This window comes from Euwallacea fornicatus, chromosome 3 (assembly GCF_040115645.1).
Source record: "Euwallacea fornicatus isolate EFF26 chromosome 3, ASM4011564v1, whole genome shotgun sequence".
NCBI lineage: Eukaryota > Metazoa > Arthropoda > Insecta > Coleoptera > Curculionidae > Euwallacea > Euwallacea fornicatus.
This window is the reverse complement of record NC_089543.1, coordinates 6,632,377-6,650,383: the sequence shown is the minus strand read 5'-3', so window position 1 is coordinate 6,650,383 and position 18,007 is coordinate 6,632,377. Positions and strand designations below refer to the sequence as shown.

The window sequence follows — 18,007 nt, the reverse complement described above, 5'->3', positions numbered from 1 at the left end:
TCGTTAAATGAAAAAGGACACATTCGGTTTACAGTTAGAAGTTTTGTTATTGCCCGCGAGCGTCTGAATATCAACAAAAAACCTCTTCCCTTTTTTCCTTATTTGTAGAAAATGCAATGCCAAGTCAACGTAGCGCATTATGTAAACAACAAAATTGTATTCGATACATGTACAGAATACAATTTTAAGAACATTATAAGAAATTGGCAATTCAATTGATCCTTTGGTTTGTCTTCAGTGTCGGAACAATTCTTTTGCCGACGAAGAAGGATGAAAGAATTACACGTAGTACCAAGGAAAAAATATTCTTTTGTATTCAAAATCATTCGTTTTTATCCGAAGCATTATTCCCCTTATGTATTCAATTACTCGGCGGTATTTTACAAAAAACCTTTATATTCGACGTTTTTCTTATTACCGCACTCGGACAGTATGGCGGTATTTTTCATTTACCTAATCGTCTCATTACATGGTGGGAGAGGCTTATGTGGCTCGACACCACGAGACGCTTGCGTAGCTCAATATTATCAAACTTGGAGCGTCTCGACTTTCTACTTTTTAAATTCTCAGATTTTCTAAATCAAACAAACTTTTTTTAGTCGTAAAAAATTCAGTTGCTCCATCAGTTACAGTCTTCATGAGTCAATATTTCCATATATTCCACTTTAACGAGGCTTTCAAATTCTTCATTTATCTAATAATCGACATCTAATGCCATACTAATTATTACACTGATGAATTCTTGATTATTATGGGTTCCATGACGTTTAAAATAAATGTCTACCTTTTAGTTCATTGCCATTAGTTATAGAATAATAATTTCTGTTTGTTGAATTTTTTATTTGTTTATTTGATGAAAACGCGATTCACGCGCTAACATCTTACGGCAATTGATAAGGTTAATTTAGGTTAGCGGCGCGTGGGAGATATGAAGCACTACTGGAACGCACCAGCAATAAGGGCCGCAAGTTCTGATAAGCCAGCGGCCAAGGACTCCGCGCTGATGCTGGTCAAGATCCAGCCAATCGGGCGGAGAGTGGATGGCACGAGGTTTATGTGGAAAATGGAAAGGAAAGTGAGGTTATCTTACCACCGGGCCATTCATGGGGAAACGAAAAAACGGGGTGCCTTTTGAGGACTTCCACCTCTTCCTGAGTAAATACGCGAACACCCGACATTTAACAAATGCGTCGAAAAACGATTAAAGTTCCTTTAAAACGACACAACAACTCGCCAGAACTATACCGGCACATTTTCCCAAATAAATGCAGTTTTGTTTATCGCTCCTGCGCACGGGATCATTTTGGCATTGTTGTCGGAGGTGGATCTGGACCGGTGTGACGTATGTAAACAAACAATTGTGAATCATTTGCGCGGCATACTGAAGGTCGTTTGGCGAAGCTCAAAATGAGGCCCGAGCTGAGATTTTCGTATCGAAGATGGTAAATACGACGATTTAAAATTAGATAAACGGTGGGGAACTCTTACGAGGATTTGTGAAATAAATGCCCTATCCAAAATGCACAGGTACCTAACCTGGAAATAAGACTTCACACACTGTTCCTAGTTGAAGCTAGGAGAGAATAACGTTCGCGTTTTACTTAACTTTACCGACCTTAAGCGCTCGCACGAGTCCTGGACTGTGATAGCAACAATGCAACAATCCGGATAAATAAACGATCCCAATAAAATAAATGAAGTAATAAATGTGGTCAGCAGAAACTTCTCTGAAGCTGAAACCCTTGTTTTTTTTTGAGGGTTGAACTACCCTGTAGCTCTCAACACGCTTCCAAGCTGAACTTCGTTTAAACCGTGGAAAAAAAGAGCTCAAAACTTACCGCAGGGACGTCAACAAGAGTCGACAGAACTGAATTTTTCTTTGTTTCCATGACTTGAACTATCGAAAAGCCGAAGTTATTCTAGTCGGTTAGATATTAAACCTGTCTAAACTGACTTTTTTTTTTAAATAAAACTGCACGGATATTAACAAATGCGTTCAAAGACAATCAACTTTCCCTTAAAATGATATATCGCGTTCGTACACTCAAACCGCCATATTTGACTAATAAAGCTGTTCGGCGAATCGCCTTTACGCACGATACTGCTTTCGCATTTTTGCGAAAGGTGGCACTGGATCGTCGTTTCGAACTTCCGTTGAATATTAACAATATGGCGATTTTAACCCCGGTAAGAGACAGATAACAAATTAACATTAATTACGCTTTTTAAAACAATCCATCATTGCTATGCAACAATCTGCTTTTTTTCCTTTTCTGCAATTTGCACATGGCCTCACGCGCAAGAAGGGGTGGAATTGCACGCCATTATCAATTTGTTTATGTATTAGCAAATGCGCGGGGAGTCGATTTAATTTACACGAAAACGCGGCGCCGAGTTCCCAGTCCTAAATCGTCATAATCCACGGATAAATTCTGTTTCACGTGTCGTCTCCGCGCAAGGGATCGTTTTGGCATTTTTGCCGAAGGTGGCCGCGAACCGCCTTGACGGCTGGAAATGGTTCAATTGTTCAAACAGTTGGGAGTTCGTTTTTTTTTTCCGATTTTACGATGGAAATTACAGTGGTTCGATTCCACGTCAGCGGCGTAGTCAACAACAGACAATTGCTACGTAACAATCTGCTTATTTCAATTCTTATACTATTTGGGAATAAGGCCACACACACACACACACACACACACATACACAAGTAGGGGCGAAATTGCGCACTGTCTCTCTTTGGATATGATTGATAGCAACGTCTGTCCCTTATTAAGGGCCCGGCTAACGTTGTTTATAATAATACCAACAGTGTGCCCGCAAAAGCAGCAATATGCGTGTCCGACAGAGTTTAGTCGGGAGACTGCGCATCTCATAATGTTTAATTCGCAACGGCTCGAGAGAAATTCGTTTTTTTGGGAAAATCAGGCAGATCGACGATCTACCAAAGATGTGAGACGCTTTTTTGTTGAATCTTTAAATTCTCCTAAATCCAACAATCTCACGCGGGGTGTTAATTACTGTAGAAAATCCCTGACATCGCCGCGTAGCCATCTTGAAAGCGAAAGAAATCGAGATTCGGTAGAATCGAGTATGAATCATCCTTTTTTAGTCCAATATTTTAGAGAAAGGTGGACTGCGCATCCGGAACCATTTTTGCCGCGTTGAAAGTACGGCGGGGCGTGATGGGTTTTCGTTCGTTTTTCCACGATTTTCGAAAAAAAAAAAACGTGCAGACTGGCCGGTAATTGGCGGCATTACTGGACGTGCCCGTTTCGGGGTTTCTGGAGAGGAAGTTGAGATTTCTTCGAATTCACCAAACGCTCTCGCGGCCGCGCGAGGTCACGGAGGGAACATTTTGGCTTTCACGGGCTAAAGCTCCGCTACCTAATTGTTCGGTAAATTCGCGAATAAATCCCCAAATTCGGAGTTCGGCTCAAAACTTCCCGTTTCTTCCTCGGACCCCGATCGACTTTTGAAAATAGAGCGGAAAATATTTTTCCCGATTCGACGCGTCGCGTCGGTCTCTCGACCGTGACGGACGTCGCGGTAACTTTCACGGAACCTTGACGTTTTCCGCCACTTGATTTTCCTCGGGTTCGAAGGTTCGACCCAAATCTACTTGCACTTGATTTGTGCAAGATAAGCGCGTACGCATTTTCGCGGATGTGCCCGGAATGAAATACGTAAATCGGCAGCGTGAATGTGCACTAAGTGGCCATCTAAGCCTCTGCACGAGAGAAGGTATTGAAACGAAGTGTGTAATTTCCAGATAATTGATATTCAATTGGCAAACAAACAGGAGACCACACCCACAAAATTAGCTCGTTGGTACTTTACATTGTTTTATCACATAAACCCAACCCACTTTAAATATCTTTAGTGGCAATAGAAAATCGCAAGACATAAGTGACATGCGATGTCTGCCTCTATCTCTATAAGCACCAAACGTTTCTGGCATACAAATTACCCGTAATGAAGGGAGATATAAGCGAAAAAGTAGGCGTGGATGACTACTCGATGGATATTGGCTTCAAAACTGACCATCCGCTTGTTTTTCTGACCAGTAGTGTTGGAGTTATTTTTAAGGGATAACCATGGGAAGTCGCCCCCAATTGCCGCGCCGAGGTGAGTGCGTGAAACGCGGCCGGGACGAAGTGTCTCTCACCGCCGGCCGGGGTTTTTTCACGGAAACTAAACCGGCAAAGTGAAAAATTTTCACATGGTACCTGAAACGCTCGACCAAAAACTGAGTGATAGATACATTAATTCAAAAATACATCATGGGACACCTTAAGGCATAAAAGGTATTTGTCCGCTATTGAATTGTACGAAACCAGTTACATTAAAAAGGCCCGCGATTAAAGTTCTGAAGATGCGATGTGCGCCTTTTCAAATTCACTTGGCCATTCTACCCTATTTATCTGTGCCGGACAATTCCTAAGGATAACCCTTTTTATTATTCCACTACCCTTATTTTTGGTCAGGTTTGACCCTTGAACTAGCCCAACGGACTGACCAAAACTGGACATTCAGGTTTTCTAATGACATACCGCTATGTTTTTCGTGAGAATTTTCAGATTGTCCGATTTAAGTTCGACCGTCATATTGTCTACTTAGAAACTCCCAAGGGGGTTTAAATTTAAACGCATCATGGCAGGACAGCTAACGTTCCCGTTCCCCGAAAACCGTATTTGAGTTCCCGTGCTTTTTTTTTCTTTACTGGACATTACGTGCAGGTATAAAGTGAAAATGTCTTTTGAAATCAAGCGTAATGTGATTTGTTGAATTACGGACTGAAATTACCCCTAACAAGGCCGCATCGATGATTGATGATGGGCCACGTCGAGGCCTCATCAACCCCACGCGATTAAGAAAAGTTTAGTTGCGCCATTTTCTTTGTTTTTACTCTCGCTCCCGCTGCGTGCACTTGTGATCGACGTTAACCCCTGAACATCAGCTCATTTGAATATCATCTCATTTACCAGTTTAGCTTTAATTTATACCACACTCTTGCATATCACGCTCAAGATGTACAAAAAGGTCATGTACAGGAAGCTTTAAATGTAAATAACTCCAGAAAAACTCGTCTCTTACCTGTTCCCCAAAGGACAAAAAATATACCAGTTTACATCTGTAGTTTACAGGTTCAATTCATATCATTCTTATAAATATGTAAAGTCAATCCAGCATGAAATCCAGTGGTGTTATAGGTGCGACTTTAGGCAGTGACCTTACGCCTTCCGCGGAAAGGGAACTTTAGTAATGTATTACGTTTGCAGTAATATATCTGCAAGTAATAAAACAATTTGTTCGCCGCTCGTGTCATTCTTTCGATAAGCAATCAGAATATGTAAACGATAGATTTAAACGTGAGACTACCTCGCGAACCTTCACCTCACCCTCTCGGGACTCGTACGTCCGCTCGAAGGACAAGGCGCATTGAATACGTCATGAAAAAGGTATCTCAGTCGGAGATAAGTACAAAAACAAACAAAATCAAATAAACTCGAATTATAACCATAAAGCCTTTTTATTCGCGTGAATGCACGCGCAAAAAAAAAAATTGCGTGTGTAGCGCTATACGCATAAGGGAGGTTAAACATCTTTGTGAAGACACAAGGGGTTGGTTCTCCTAGGGAGGTAGATTATCATCACACCTTTTGATATTGAAAGTTCCTTCGACAGTTGGATTATCTGTCAAATAATGCCGGGTGTGCGTATATGCCACAGGATAACATATTAGAAAGGGGTGAATAATAATTATTCCAGCGGGCTCCTTTTCGCTTTCGCAGCCGAATGAGGATTTACGAGGGGTACTCCTCGGTACTTCTGTTCCCTGGTTTGTCTCCCTCGCGACGTCGCGGAATTTCCGGTAGAATTTCGGTAGAAAGACGTAAGAGGGCCGAAAATGGGACGTCAATTTCGAAACCGACGGGTTTCTAAGTGGCACCTCTCAGGCCTCAAGTTGCCAGTAGTCGAGACGTGTTTTGCCTAGGAGGCGCCGAGGCGCCGCAACGAGGCCTTACGGGCATTAAATCGACTAATTTGTACGGCCCGAAGGCACAGCGCAACTGCATCGCGCGCTCCCTCGCGACGCTTCTTCCGTGCAGTTTTTCCCGCTCCTCAGCGTCTCGTAGTGCGGGACGCGCTGAATCTTCGTTCTCTTCGTCATGGGCAACGTTGAGACGGCCGGCGTCTCCTTTCGGAAATGAATTTACTTACGATTGGCCCCGAACTGTAAAAGCCGTGATATGGCCGTAACGACCACCGAACCATTTCTCCTTCGACCGTATGATTAGACATTATTAGGGTCCATCCACTTGGTAGTCCCGCCACAGCTTCACGTCACTATTTACCTTCGTTATTTTCAGTTGTACCATCCCAAAATTATTCATGGTCCGAAAAAACACCTTTCTAAAACCCATCGACTTAAAATGTCGGGCGTAAAAGCTCCCGTCAAAACTGAAGATAGGGACCTGCTTGTTTACCAGTGGAGATCGTGATAATGAAACAGAATGATCTTTCATAGAAGGGGAACAAAGAAGGAGCATAGTAAAAAACGAACAGGTAGAAATTGTATATTCGATACGTAATGAATGCTATCATGTGAGACACAAAAAGAAATTATCGTCGATGCTAAGGACATGCTTTCGTAGTGATATTTTTTGCTTCTTTGACCTCCACATTATTTTCAAATTACTTACATTGTTGCTTAAGAAGATATGAGGAATTTTCCAGTAATTCAAGAAACTCCTGATAACGAAACGGCAGACTGGCTCATTGATACGTTCGGCCGGGTACCTGCGGGCTTTGATCTATAAATGTACCTGTACCCTCTCGGACGGCCTGCTAGCACCGAGCGTGCAAATTTAGACACCATTATACCTAAATTAGTCACCTTTTTGCCCTGTGGAAGCCCTCTTAATTCACAATGGTAGCGTATCGTAAAGGACCGGGGGTGGTCCGATCAAAAGCGTGCATCTCCGAACCGGTGCCAGTTGCGCAAATATAGCTATTTGAGAGTTTTTCGGTATTTTTAAGAAATCCGTCGGAGACACGTCCCCGCGGACAGCGGGCCGGTCGAAGACGTCCCGGGCGGGCGAGCACGAAGACCTGACCAAAACTCAAACGTTTCGTACGTCGTTAAGTGCGAGGCCGAGAGAAATCCCTCGAGCAGCTTCTCTCCCGTCGATCCAGGGCCGCGTCTGGGCCGTTGGAGCAATCCTCATCGGGACGTCCTCATCCGGGACGCGGCATACAGGACATGTAAGGGACCAGCGGGGAGGTGGCCGAAACGGCTTATTTTTGCGGGAGAAGCCCGCGATTCTCGGGACGATTGGATTTTTCCGGACACCCCGCGCGCACATGCTGTCGGGGCACCGTGTGTCAGACTGTCCGTGTCCGCGGGCGCATGTATTAATTATCACACTTAATCCTAATCAACGGAAACTGAAAGAAATCCTCAAAAATCGAACCGATTTATCCCGAAACAGCAACAATCATATCCGTCCGTACGCTTAATAAATTTTCCTGCTAGACAGATGCAGACAAGCCACCAGACATATACCTCCATCTCTTTTTGGTTCCTCTTAAGCGGCCATGATTTTGTAAGATGACTGGTGCTGCCCCTTTCATGATACTGTAAGTTGGTTCAGATATACCTCGCGATTGCGTAGCGAAAAGACCAACATCACTTCGTGGACCGTGGAGGACCATTGTGAACTCTTCAGTACTCGGTTATTCAGAGACGAAATTAGCCCAGATGACCAATCAATTTAAAATTTTTTACCCGGCTCGCTGCTATCGTAGCGTGCGTAGATTACCCTCTGTAAGTACATAGTACCTATTGTGTTGGCACTATATTTAAAACTTCCTGCGGGACTTTCCGTTTGATTTGCGCTTTAACTTGCATGTCTAATCCGTTGAGAATGGCTGTACACGCTAAGAAATCGAAGTTGTAGCTTTTGATACTCACGAGCGAATAGGGGTCATATTGTGGGGCAAGGCGGCGTGCGTGTCTCGGAGATATGAACAGTCGCGTAACCTGCGAACGTACGTAGTTCTAACATACTATAAGACGTACAACACCCTAAATGGCATCAACTGCGGAAAATGGTGGATTTGATATGGAATTCATCTGAGACCACAATATTGAGCACGGTTCTGACGCCACTAAAGGTTTAGAGTCAATCATCGACCATCGCACCTGTGTTTCTTTCTTTTAGGTAATACGAAGAACCTGCGGTTCGGTACGAACCGCTGTTGCGCACGCCGCCATATACCTGCGATCGGCTTTGAATCGTTGTAACCTAACAGTCAGTAGAGTATTAGTTCGAAACACTTGTAGACGCTAGTATGTTATTAAATATTGAATTCCACCTTAAATTATGAAATGCATGTTGCCAAAGATCAATAGGGAGATCATGCATCACTCCCGAAAACGTAGTGACGCGTAGTGTCGGTCCCGGTGAACATGTCACTCTTGCCGTTTTTGTGATACTACAGACGAACAAAGGGATTCGTACGCAGACGTAGGTAATAGTCACACATATATATATGTTAATTTTGCCTCTAGGAGCGCGATATTAGTGGTGGTTCCTGCTATCCACTCTCACTGCACCACTGCAAGTAATAATAACGTTTGTTTTGCTAGGACGCGGTACGACTGGTTTGATTACATTCTCACTCACTCCTAGTCGTATCCAATATTGAATGATTACAATAACACCTGTTATCTGAGCTTGACAGACCTGTTCATCAACTAACGCTTGCTCAATCCCATAACAGCTTGGTCAATCAAGCCAATTAATTTCCGGATAGTCACCACACGTTTGCTCTGCCATCTTAACGTACTTAGGTAGTTAAACCTAATTATGTGATGGCAGCTCCAAACCTCCTCAGGAAGGGCTTATTATGCTTATAAATAAGTTTGCTAATTATAGGAGAAACTGAGATCATTTGCGTAAAATGAAAACAACTTAATTTGTAATATCACAATTATTGTTTGCGGAATTTTCTGACTTCATAAATGAATAAAATTATCTGGGAGCAATTAAGTGTTTACATGTGGAACTGACTTATTCGTCTGGATAGTGCGCTTGTTACTAGTCCCAGAACTGGCACCTCATCGCTGCTCCGTCTTTGGATCGACCACGTATCTCGGTGTTTGTGCCGATGCCGCTGGGACACCCTGTAAAATAAACAAAAGACGCTCGTTTTCGTTTCCACGGGGTGCCCGTGTAGTTTTTCGTTTTGTCCTCCACGTTGGGAGTGAGCGTCAAAGACCCACGAACTCGAAATTGCTCCCGTGGGGGTTCGAAATGCGATAAATTCATTTTAAACATCGGCGCTGATAGGTGGCGCCACCTGTACCTCGCCGAGCTGCCGATACCCCGAACTCCTCCAGGTCGAAGAGGTATTCTGCAAAAAAAAACTCGCACCCCTAAGGGTAGTCGGGATGTTTCCGATTGAGTCGTCAGTTTTTTCGTTTTCCGTTAATATGACTTTTTCGATGCGCGATCACGGGGTATCAATCAAAGTAAGTTTTCGAAATGTCGACCGTCTACATCAGTGCATTTTCCAAGCTTCAAATCGAAATTTTCTCGCGGCTCGAGTGGGGTTTGGGCATTGTTTCTGATCGCGTTCGCACCCACTTGAACACTGCCCTGTGGCCCCTCTTTGCTCTTAGCCAGACTTAAAAAAAATAACGCCAAAATATAGATATCCAATAGGTTTAGATCGGGACGTCGCGGAGGCCAAGTTCGTCGAAAAGTATTTTTCAAAGACCGACGATCTGGCGGGCTATTACTGCACTTGATTTACATTACAAATTATATATTGACAAACAAATATTGGTTAACCCTATGGCATATGCCTTGTTATGAAGAACGTTGCTTTTTAATTTTCTGCTTAATTACATCGAATACGGTGCTAATTAATTGTTATATAATTTGTTTACCCCAAGTCATCAACAGTGTTTTGTAGCGCAGCCAGCAACATTGTCACAGGCTTCTGAATACTGCAAGTTTTTCTGCTCGCTTTAAACCTAATTGACTAGTGCATTTTATAGATTATATAATTAGATATTAATTGCCCTCAATACCCCATATAAAACATTAGTAATAAATATGAATCGGTTTTCCAATAACAAACTGCAGCTAATACGGCATCCTGAATCCTGTTTGTCAGATTTATACACAGAGCTGCTCAAAAGTGACACGGCTCTCCTGACATTTTACGCCGATGCGACAGTTGACGTGACAGCTGACGTGACAGCTGACGTGACAGTTGCATAAAATGACCATTATTTAAGGTCTCCTGCTGGAAGTGAATCCTATTCCTCCCGTTCCGAAGAAAAATGTTCTCAACACTTTCGTCTGCACTTAGCCCAATGTCAAAAAGTGCCTACGAAAACTCATTGGCATTCAAACGTTGTTCGAAGCCCGCACTGATATTATGGCACGTTTCTGGCATTATTGGCATATTATGATGTTTGATATTTAAATTATTCTGGGCATGTAATGCAAGACAATACCGTGCTTTAAAGTAGAGCAAACTTAGGCAGGACGGCGATGAAAAATGCATATGTGGAAACTGTAGCCGAGAGTTACCCTTGACACCCAAAATTCCTATTTACATTGGAATGTCCCTTTTGAGGGCATTTGGGCCTGACGCGGCAGCTTAAAAATTGCATTTAACGTCGAAGTGGCCACATATATGGCGGTAATTAAGTAAACGTTAACTTACTCCTTGTAAAACCCGACGGTGTAAAGTCACCGCACATACATTTATCATAGAAAGTTCACTTAGCGGGGACACCTTGATCTAGCCAGATCAAAGCCAACAGAAGCCGCAACGACCTGAATACGCAATTCCGTTGCTCATAATTTGCTGCTTTCGCTGCTTCCTGCGGGTGCGCAAGGCGAGAGGTGAGGAGGTACTCCGACGTTGAGCCAAGTGACTCTTCCGTGGCAAATGTATGTTCCTTGGGGGAGTACGCGCTCGTTCGCAGTAGCGAGTATTAAATGGAGATCCATGCGTTAACGGCGTCTGAGAATGTTACCCTAGTAATACGTCATTGAACGAGTTAATGTCGGCACTACAGGGCGTCCCAAATTCAACCGATTTCGTAACTTTACACGCGACACTTGGTGGTTTTGTCCATGTGGAACGCGTAGTCGGTGACGTACCGCTCAGAAGTTTAATGTGGTGACAAGGGATGAAGTAGCCGATGAAAAACGTGGGGGAACGGGTACCTGTGTAGTTTGCCGCACCTCGTGCGTGCAACATCTCCCGTAGTCACTCCGCACTTGCTCTCGGAGAAACCGGTTGAAACCACCCCTGGCACATGATCATCCCGCTTGGTAAGCTGGGGAAGCCGCGTTTACTTAAAGGCGATTTCCTTAAGCAAGACATCGACAAGTTGTCTAAAGTGAATAAGGTGTCATTATTCAATTACAGGTTTGGTCTAGGGTTTAACAACCTGTTTACCTACCAAGGCATTTAAATGATTATAATTGGATTTGCGCTTACTGCAAGGCCGCTATAGCTCGACTTAGTTTATTTTGCGGTATATTTAGATGTTCTAACAAAAGCAATTTGTTTTCAGACTGAATCGCCAATTTCGAGAGTGCCTGTCCGAAAATACGAAAGCCATAATAGTGCCATAGATTTAGACATTTAATACGTAACTTGATGTGCAATATTGCTTAACAGTGACTTTAATTCTGTGATATTACTTGCCATACATACACAATATTCTAAAAAATGACGCGAAGAAGCATCGAGAGTTCTTCCAGCCATTCGTCGCCCATCCAAGACGAAAACGGGCTCATATCCCCCCCGCATCCTCCTCCACCCTCATCGTCGCAAGCCACAGCTTCACAGAGATCTCCATTACAAGTAATGCCAAACTCGCCTCCAATGTTAGCCACCATGACTCCAGTTAACGTCATGGACCTGAAGAAAGAAATGGAGGAGGAAAGTGCCATAGGACGGAATTCATCCTTCTCGCAGGTTAAAACCGAAGTTCTATACGAGAAGGAAGATGGGGAGATGTATGGACAGAACATCGAAGACAAATCGGACACCCCCATCGATCTGATATACGACGACGGCAACAAAACTGTTATATACACAACAACCCCCGATCAGAAGGGGCTAGAAATTTATTCCGCGGATAATTCGGGTGAAATTACTATAAACAACATAAGTGCTCATCAAATCCAGTCGGGACAACAAATCAGGGACGTTCTCGTCGAGGAAAGTTCAAGTACTATGGTAAATCCTAATAATCGAGCAGTGGGTGGTGCACCCGGTACGGTTTCGGTCGTGTTGCAAGGGAACGGGCAGGGACTTCTTCAGTACCCACATCAGGCGCAGGTTCCAGGGGCGACCGTTTTGGTGCTTTCCGAGCTCGTCGAAGACGTCGGGGGAGTGCCTGTTGTCGGATTGAGCAGGTAAGCCCTCACTAGTTTACAGGCAGAAGTAGTGGCGTGGAATTTTTGTCTTTCCGAACCGAATCGGGCGGAAGCCACAGTAAGGGTGAAGGTTGGCTGAAGGTCATCATACCTCGATCCTTTTTTCTTCTTCCGCGACCAACGTGGTCGGGGGTAAGAGTTAAGGTTCTCCGAAAGTTATGCCCCAAGAATGTTTTTTCTCGCGAATCCAGGTCGGTCCGAGTCTGGGGGAAGAGCTGGAGGTCTCTGAATGCCGCGCCCGTGGAATTTTCTTCTCGGGATCCAAACTCCGTCCGTGAATCTGGACCAAGCAGATGGCGTTGTTGAGCAGTCGCGTTAAAAAAATTTATTGACAAAGTAGTAAAAATTAATATTTAAACACTTAGTAACAGAAACGAGTTGTTTCGTTCTCTCTTTTAAATAATAATGGACATTTTTATGGTATAATTTAGATGAATCCTAAAATTTAATATGGTAATCTGGAGGGAAATTTTATAATAGCAATTTTATGTTTTTATTGCCGTAATTTAGTAATATACACAGAAACGTTCGCAGTAAAGTTATTTCTTGAAACATATCGAGATGCTGAAATCAAGGTTATTACGGGTATTTTTAAAGATTTCTCACTGTTCCCCGGTCAATGTAATTGTCCGCTTATTATCGTAGATAACAGCTCTTAGATGAAGTTGAACGGAGGCTGACCAATGCCGCTTCGGGAACACCTTCCCACGAAACAAAAAAAAAACAAAAAAAAAAAAGAAAAAAAACAAAAAAAAATGTCTCCGTATGGGACTTGGAAATGGGTTTTTCACGCTGAAAGAAAACGAAACGGTGACTACGTATTACTGCATTAATACCTACAAATTTTTACAGTGTAGCCCTAACAGTGCTAATTACATTAGCGAGATCCAGTGCGTAATTCAAGGCCTTTTGTATTTATAATTCCAACAACATTTCTTACCGAGTGCCGGACAAAAAATTTCACGCTTTAATGTCATAATGTATGTTACGTATTTTTTTTTTCCCCCATTTGATTATTGAATAAACGATAAAACGGCGGCGACCATTTCTGTTCCCGCCCGAGCTCAAGCTCGCCGCCGCAGCCGAGCCAGAACTCGTGGAGCTACAGCGTCGCGACGCCGATCACCGCGAAAACCTCCCGAAAACTCATCGGGTGATTCGAAAACCGTGAGCAACAGCTGACCCAAGCAGATAGATTCTAAATTATAAATAAATCTAATTTATGGCCGAGCTGAACTTTAGAATTGATAGGGGTACCCATTTAAAACCTTTCGTATCAATATTTATAATTCTTGTTTTCTTGCAAATGCCTTTGGTGCGTCTTAAAATAGAATTTAAAATTGTTAAAAATGCAAGATATCTGACCGCAGAACGAGTGGGTACCTCGGAAACCATCGGCGATAAAAGGTGATTTAGAATTGCCAAAATTCCGAACACTTAGAGAGACGTCTGGGAAATACCGATTATTATACGGGCGTGCATGCAACTATCTACGTCGATTTAATCTAAATCCTCGATTCATTTCTCCCCAGCCCTAATCCTGTGACTTTAGCACACACGTGCATCCCTCCCCTATCGCCCCATGCTTCGTCCTCTCTCAAGTCACCTTTCATTCTGCCTCGTCCTGCTCCATATCATTCTCGTCTTTTTCCTTTTTCACCGATTCTACCATTTTTCTTGCCGCCATCGGTCCGCGGCCGAACGGGGCAAGAGGACGTCTTGCAAATTACGTTTTTTATTCGTTTTAGTCTGATAATTAATGTCGTTTGTCTCCTTAATTTTGTTCACGTTCAATTTTCCGTCAAATTGGGCCCGGCCAGTGGTCCGATCCTGACCTCTGGCGAAAATGAATATTTTTCCTTCAGAATGTCAAATGCGAAAATACTTATTCAGCGCTACGAAACTGTGTCAGCTCGATTAGATTTAGATTGAATAGCTCTTTTGTCAGTCATTGCGCCACGACCTTTATGTCCATTCTGCGGATTGAACGAGTCCTTCGCCACAATTCGAGATCATAAGTGATTTCCCAGAAACATTTTGAAGAGACCCATTACGCCATATTTGGGCACAATTTGCGATACAAAATGACTAGTGCGCGATACATTTATATAAAATCTTAATTGGCCTTTTGGCTTTACAGCGTTGTAGCTAAAAACCCTATCGGGTCACTTCGCGAGTACTTCTTGTTATCGTGGAAGTTTGCGTCCGACGACAGAATTCGCACGTTTTCGTCCGGTGCGCAAAAGTCGTGCTCCCACGTGTCGGCGCGCGAGCGGGATCCGGGCCACATAGGCGAAAGTTGTCAGGAAATCCGCGTCATTCTGACGTCGTCGCCCGGGAGGGTCTACCAGCCGCGTTCGCGAGTTTCGCCCTCCTGAACCGAGGCGAAACCCAGAATAAATGAGCTCGCATTTGAAGAATCTTCAATTTCTCAAAGAGAGAGGTGATTCGCATGGACTCTACTCCGAAACCTACGCGGGCCGCGTATAACGTGGCACGTCGGTTGGATCGAAACAGCCTTAATAACGATATTTTAATTGCGCCCTTGAGGCGCAACCGAGCACCAAATCTATAAAATACCTGCAATAAAGTCAAATTTTCATTTTTATTGAGCAGTTACACTCCCAAAAATTGAATCGGTCGCTTAATGAATTTACCGGATATTACTTCAAGGCTCAGTGAATACACAGAAATAACAGACACACAGTGTTGACCTTCCAAAATATCAAAAAAACGATTCCGGACTTCGGATGAATCAGGGGTTTTTAAAACGTTTCCCAACCAACGCGCCAACGCAGGTGCGCGATAACTGATGAGGGCATGCGAGGGCGAAACGGGCTTTGGTCGGGAATGTATTTTATCGATGTGAACTAAACCATGTGGCGAATTCGTCAGATTGTAAAATCGACCGCAAACCTTCAGAACACTCTCAATTTCTCAGAGTGGACGATGCTAAAACTTTACCTTGAAAGGTTAAAATAGCGTTGCAGTAATTTAGACTCATAAACAATAATATTTCAAACGTGGCTTTGAAAATCTTGTACATATGTGTAAAGTAAATAAAATACGTCGAGCGAAGCCATCCGGTATATCGGAAAAGTGAAGTTATTTATTATACGGGCTGCTGCGCTGATGCAAAATGCAAGAGCTTTTGCGCAGCTAGTAAATCTTGCGCTATGTAGCGTATCCCTGCAGATCTTATATAATTCTTATTTATGATAAGAACTTTATGGCCTTGAAAATAATGACATTCCAACATGTTTTCGTAGAATTGCTATTTCAGTTCCACTTTATCATGATTTAGACGAATAAATATTCCGACTTATGAATTAATAAGGATTTATTGCTGTTATTTCGCATTTTGGATGTAATTGAGAATAGCGGTCAGTATCTATCTGGGGAGAAGGTTTTTCAAATAGTATCTTAAAACCCACGCAGAGGTCATAACTTCTTGGCACTGTTGTTACTTAACATACGGCACGCATGACTGACGTTCCTCCCATTGGAGCCATCGTGAGTTAAACAAATGTAGCATGCGTATTATACCACCATTTAACCTTTATTAAATTCCTGCAGATCGGTCCAATGATATTTCATAATTGCTAGAAAAGAAAGTGAGAATTTAAATGTAATTTGGTTAAAACAGGCGCTGAACGTATACCTCGAATTTTGACCTTCAAAGAGCGCAGAATTTATTAATAATAATATGTAAAAATGTACAATTTTAATTGAACGGCTAAACTTTACTTTCGAGGCGTACCTTGACTTAAAGCAGAATTTCCATTTACCAGCGCGGTTGTGATCAATGGGTACGATTTTTTTCAGCACCATCGAAGTTGTACTCGCATACTAGCATTTAACATGGTTCGTTTCGGTCTCCTTCCGTTACGTAATCTATAATGTCCGTGCCCCACTAATTGCGTAAAACGGTTCGTCAGGATTCAGAGAACCGCTCATTTTCAGAGTCTCCGTAGAAATCTCGGATAAAAATGACATTCTTGTGCCATAGTCAAATCCGCCATTCATCCTTGGGTAAGATTGTTTTCCGTCCCCCCTTCCTGTTTCTCCCCCATTCTCGCCAATGTCACTCTCTCTCTCTCTCTCTGTCTCCCTCTGTCAAGAAAGACCTGTAGCATAGGACCGTGCAAATATTTTGGATTTCAGGGTCGGTTTCGGTGAGCGCAGCTCTTTCCACGCGACGCCGTAGCTGTCGCTGCTTCGACGCGCCGAACGATGGGCAGTCCCAGAGGTTCCCGGAGTGCATACGCTCCCACCCTGTATATGAAATCAGTAGTGCGTTTTTGCAGTTGCCCTTTGGTTAATAAACTGGCGCTTTTTATCGTCATTAGTTGGTTACAAGATGCAATCAGTGCCCGTATCACCAAATTCAAATAAATAATATTGCTAAATATTAAATACAGATACAGAATGCTGTTTTTACCTAATAAATCAATTATTCCAATAGGAGCATTTCTGCATTCAAATAAGTGTAAAAGGTTCGTTAATTGGCAATTACTACTATATAAGAACCGGAAAATAAAATGATTTCCATTTCTTATACTGATTGCTTTCGGTCATGCATTATAAATGGTTCATCGGAAATGGCTCACATTATCATTTCTTAATTATCTATACTTTTTTTTTTAGTTACTCAAGCCAGCATGTACCTCCACCCCTATTAATTTCAATAATTGCAACCCTTTTTTCATCACTTTTATGTTTTTTGGTTTCGGTCGTCCGGCTGCAGGTGCTGCAGGCTGCCTCAAAGCTTCGGCCTGAACGGAGCCGAGGGGGAAACCCCCGCAGTAACGCATCATCCCGAATAACGGATTCTGAGATTGACGTCGAACAGCCCGCGAGACATCGTCAGATTTTGCCTACTACGAAGGTTGTTTTGCTAAATTTTTAACGACTGCCGTCATAACTCTGTCGAAACATGATTCGTAACAATGACGCTCTTTAAAGTGGACCATATGGTACGCTCACATTGCGGTTTGAAGGTTATAAATTTTGGAAGTAATAGTGCTGTAAAGGTAACAGCTATCATGCGATATTAAATCCAGCCGGCACATTACGAATACTTGTTAATGGTGGCTCATTTGGCTTAAAGGCAAGTGAACCGAAAAAAAAGCGTTTTCCTCCATTTGCTTCGCCATTGACTTTGCCGTACCATTTAGGCCCAATTTACGTTATCAAAAAACGTTTTCTTCGATAAATCATTTTTAATGCTCCTCAGATGTGCGCGTTTCGCTCATAACGGTCTCGTCGATGGCCTTTAATGTTGCTATTCTGCAACAATTTGCTTTTTAATTTGCATGCGCGACGTCGTGGCATCGCCACTTTATCGATTTTAGAAGATAGATCATTCGCAAATAGTAAATAATTATTCCAGTCGGGAATGAGTTTGCTAGATTAAATCGTCCTCGTCTAGTGCCTCCGATTGAACCATTCATTTTCCGTTCGTACAGGGTGTGGTGGCCATAACTTCGCGTGTTGATTCGGGGCCTTCCTTCCCCGCTAAGAATTCT

The 18,007-nt window shown here is 43.0% G+C and overlaps 2 protein-coding genes across 8 annotated transcripts in view; both read left to right on the top strand.

Moving 5' to 3' along the window:
- LOC136350462 (protein ABHD18) overlaps positions 1-18,007 on the top strand; it is a 142,742-nt gene that overhangs the window by 11,154 nt on the left and 113,581 nt on the right. The gene's annotated exons all lie outside the window — the stretch shown is intronic.
- The window catches only part of grh (grainy head), a 60,755-nt gene continuing 50,415 nt past the window's right edge, over positions 7,668-18,007 (top strand). For 2 of the 7 annotated variants that reach the window (XM_066302171.1, XM_066302170.1), the window contains exons 1-2: positions 8,294-8,535; positions 11,609-12,458. In XM_066302171.1, the coding sequence (XP_066158268.1) occupies positions 11,767-12,458 (692 nt within the window). In that variant the 5' untranslated portion in view covers positions 8,294-8,535; positions 11,609-11,766. Of the gene's footprint in view, positions 7,829-8,286; positions 8,536-11,608; positions 12,459-18,007 lie in introns of those variants that run through there. The other 5 variants (XM_066302168.1, XM_066302172.1, XM_066302169.1 and 2 more) reach the window with 5 other exon arrangements.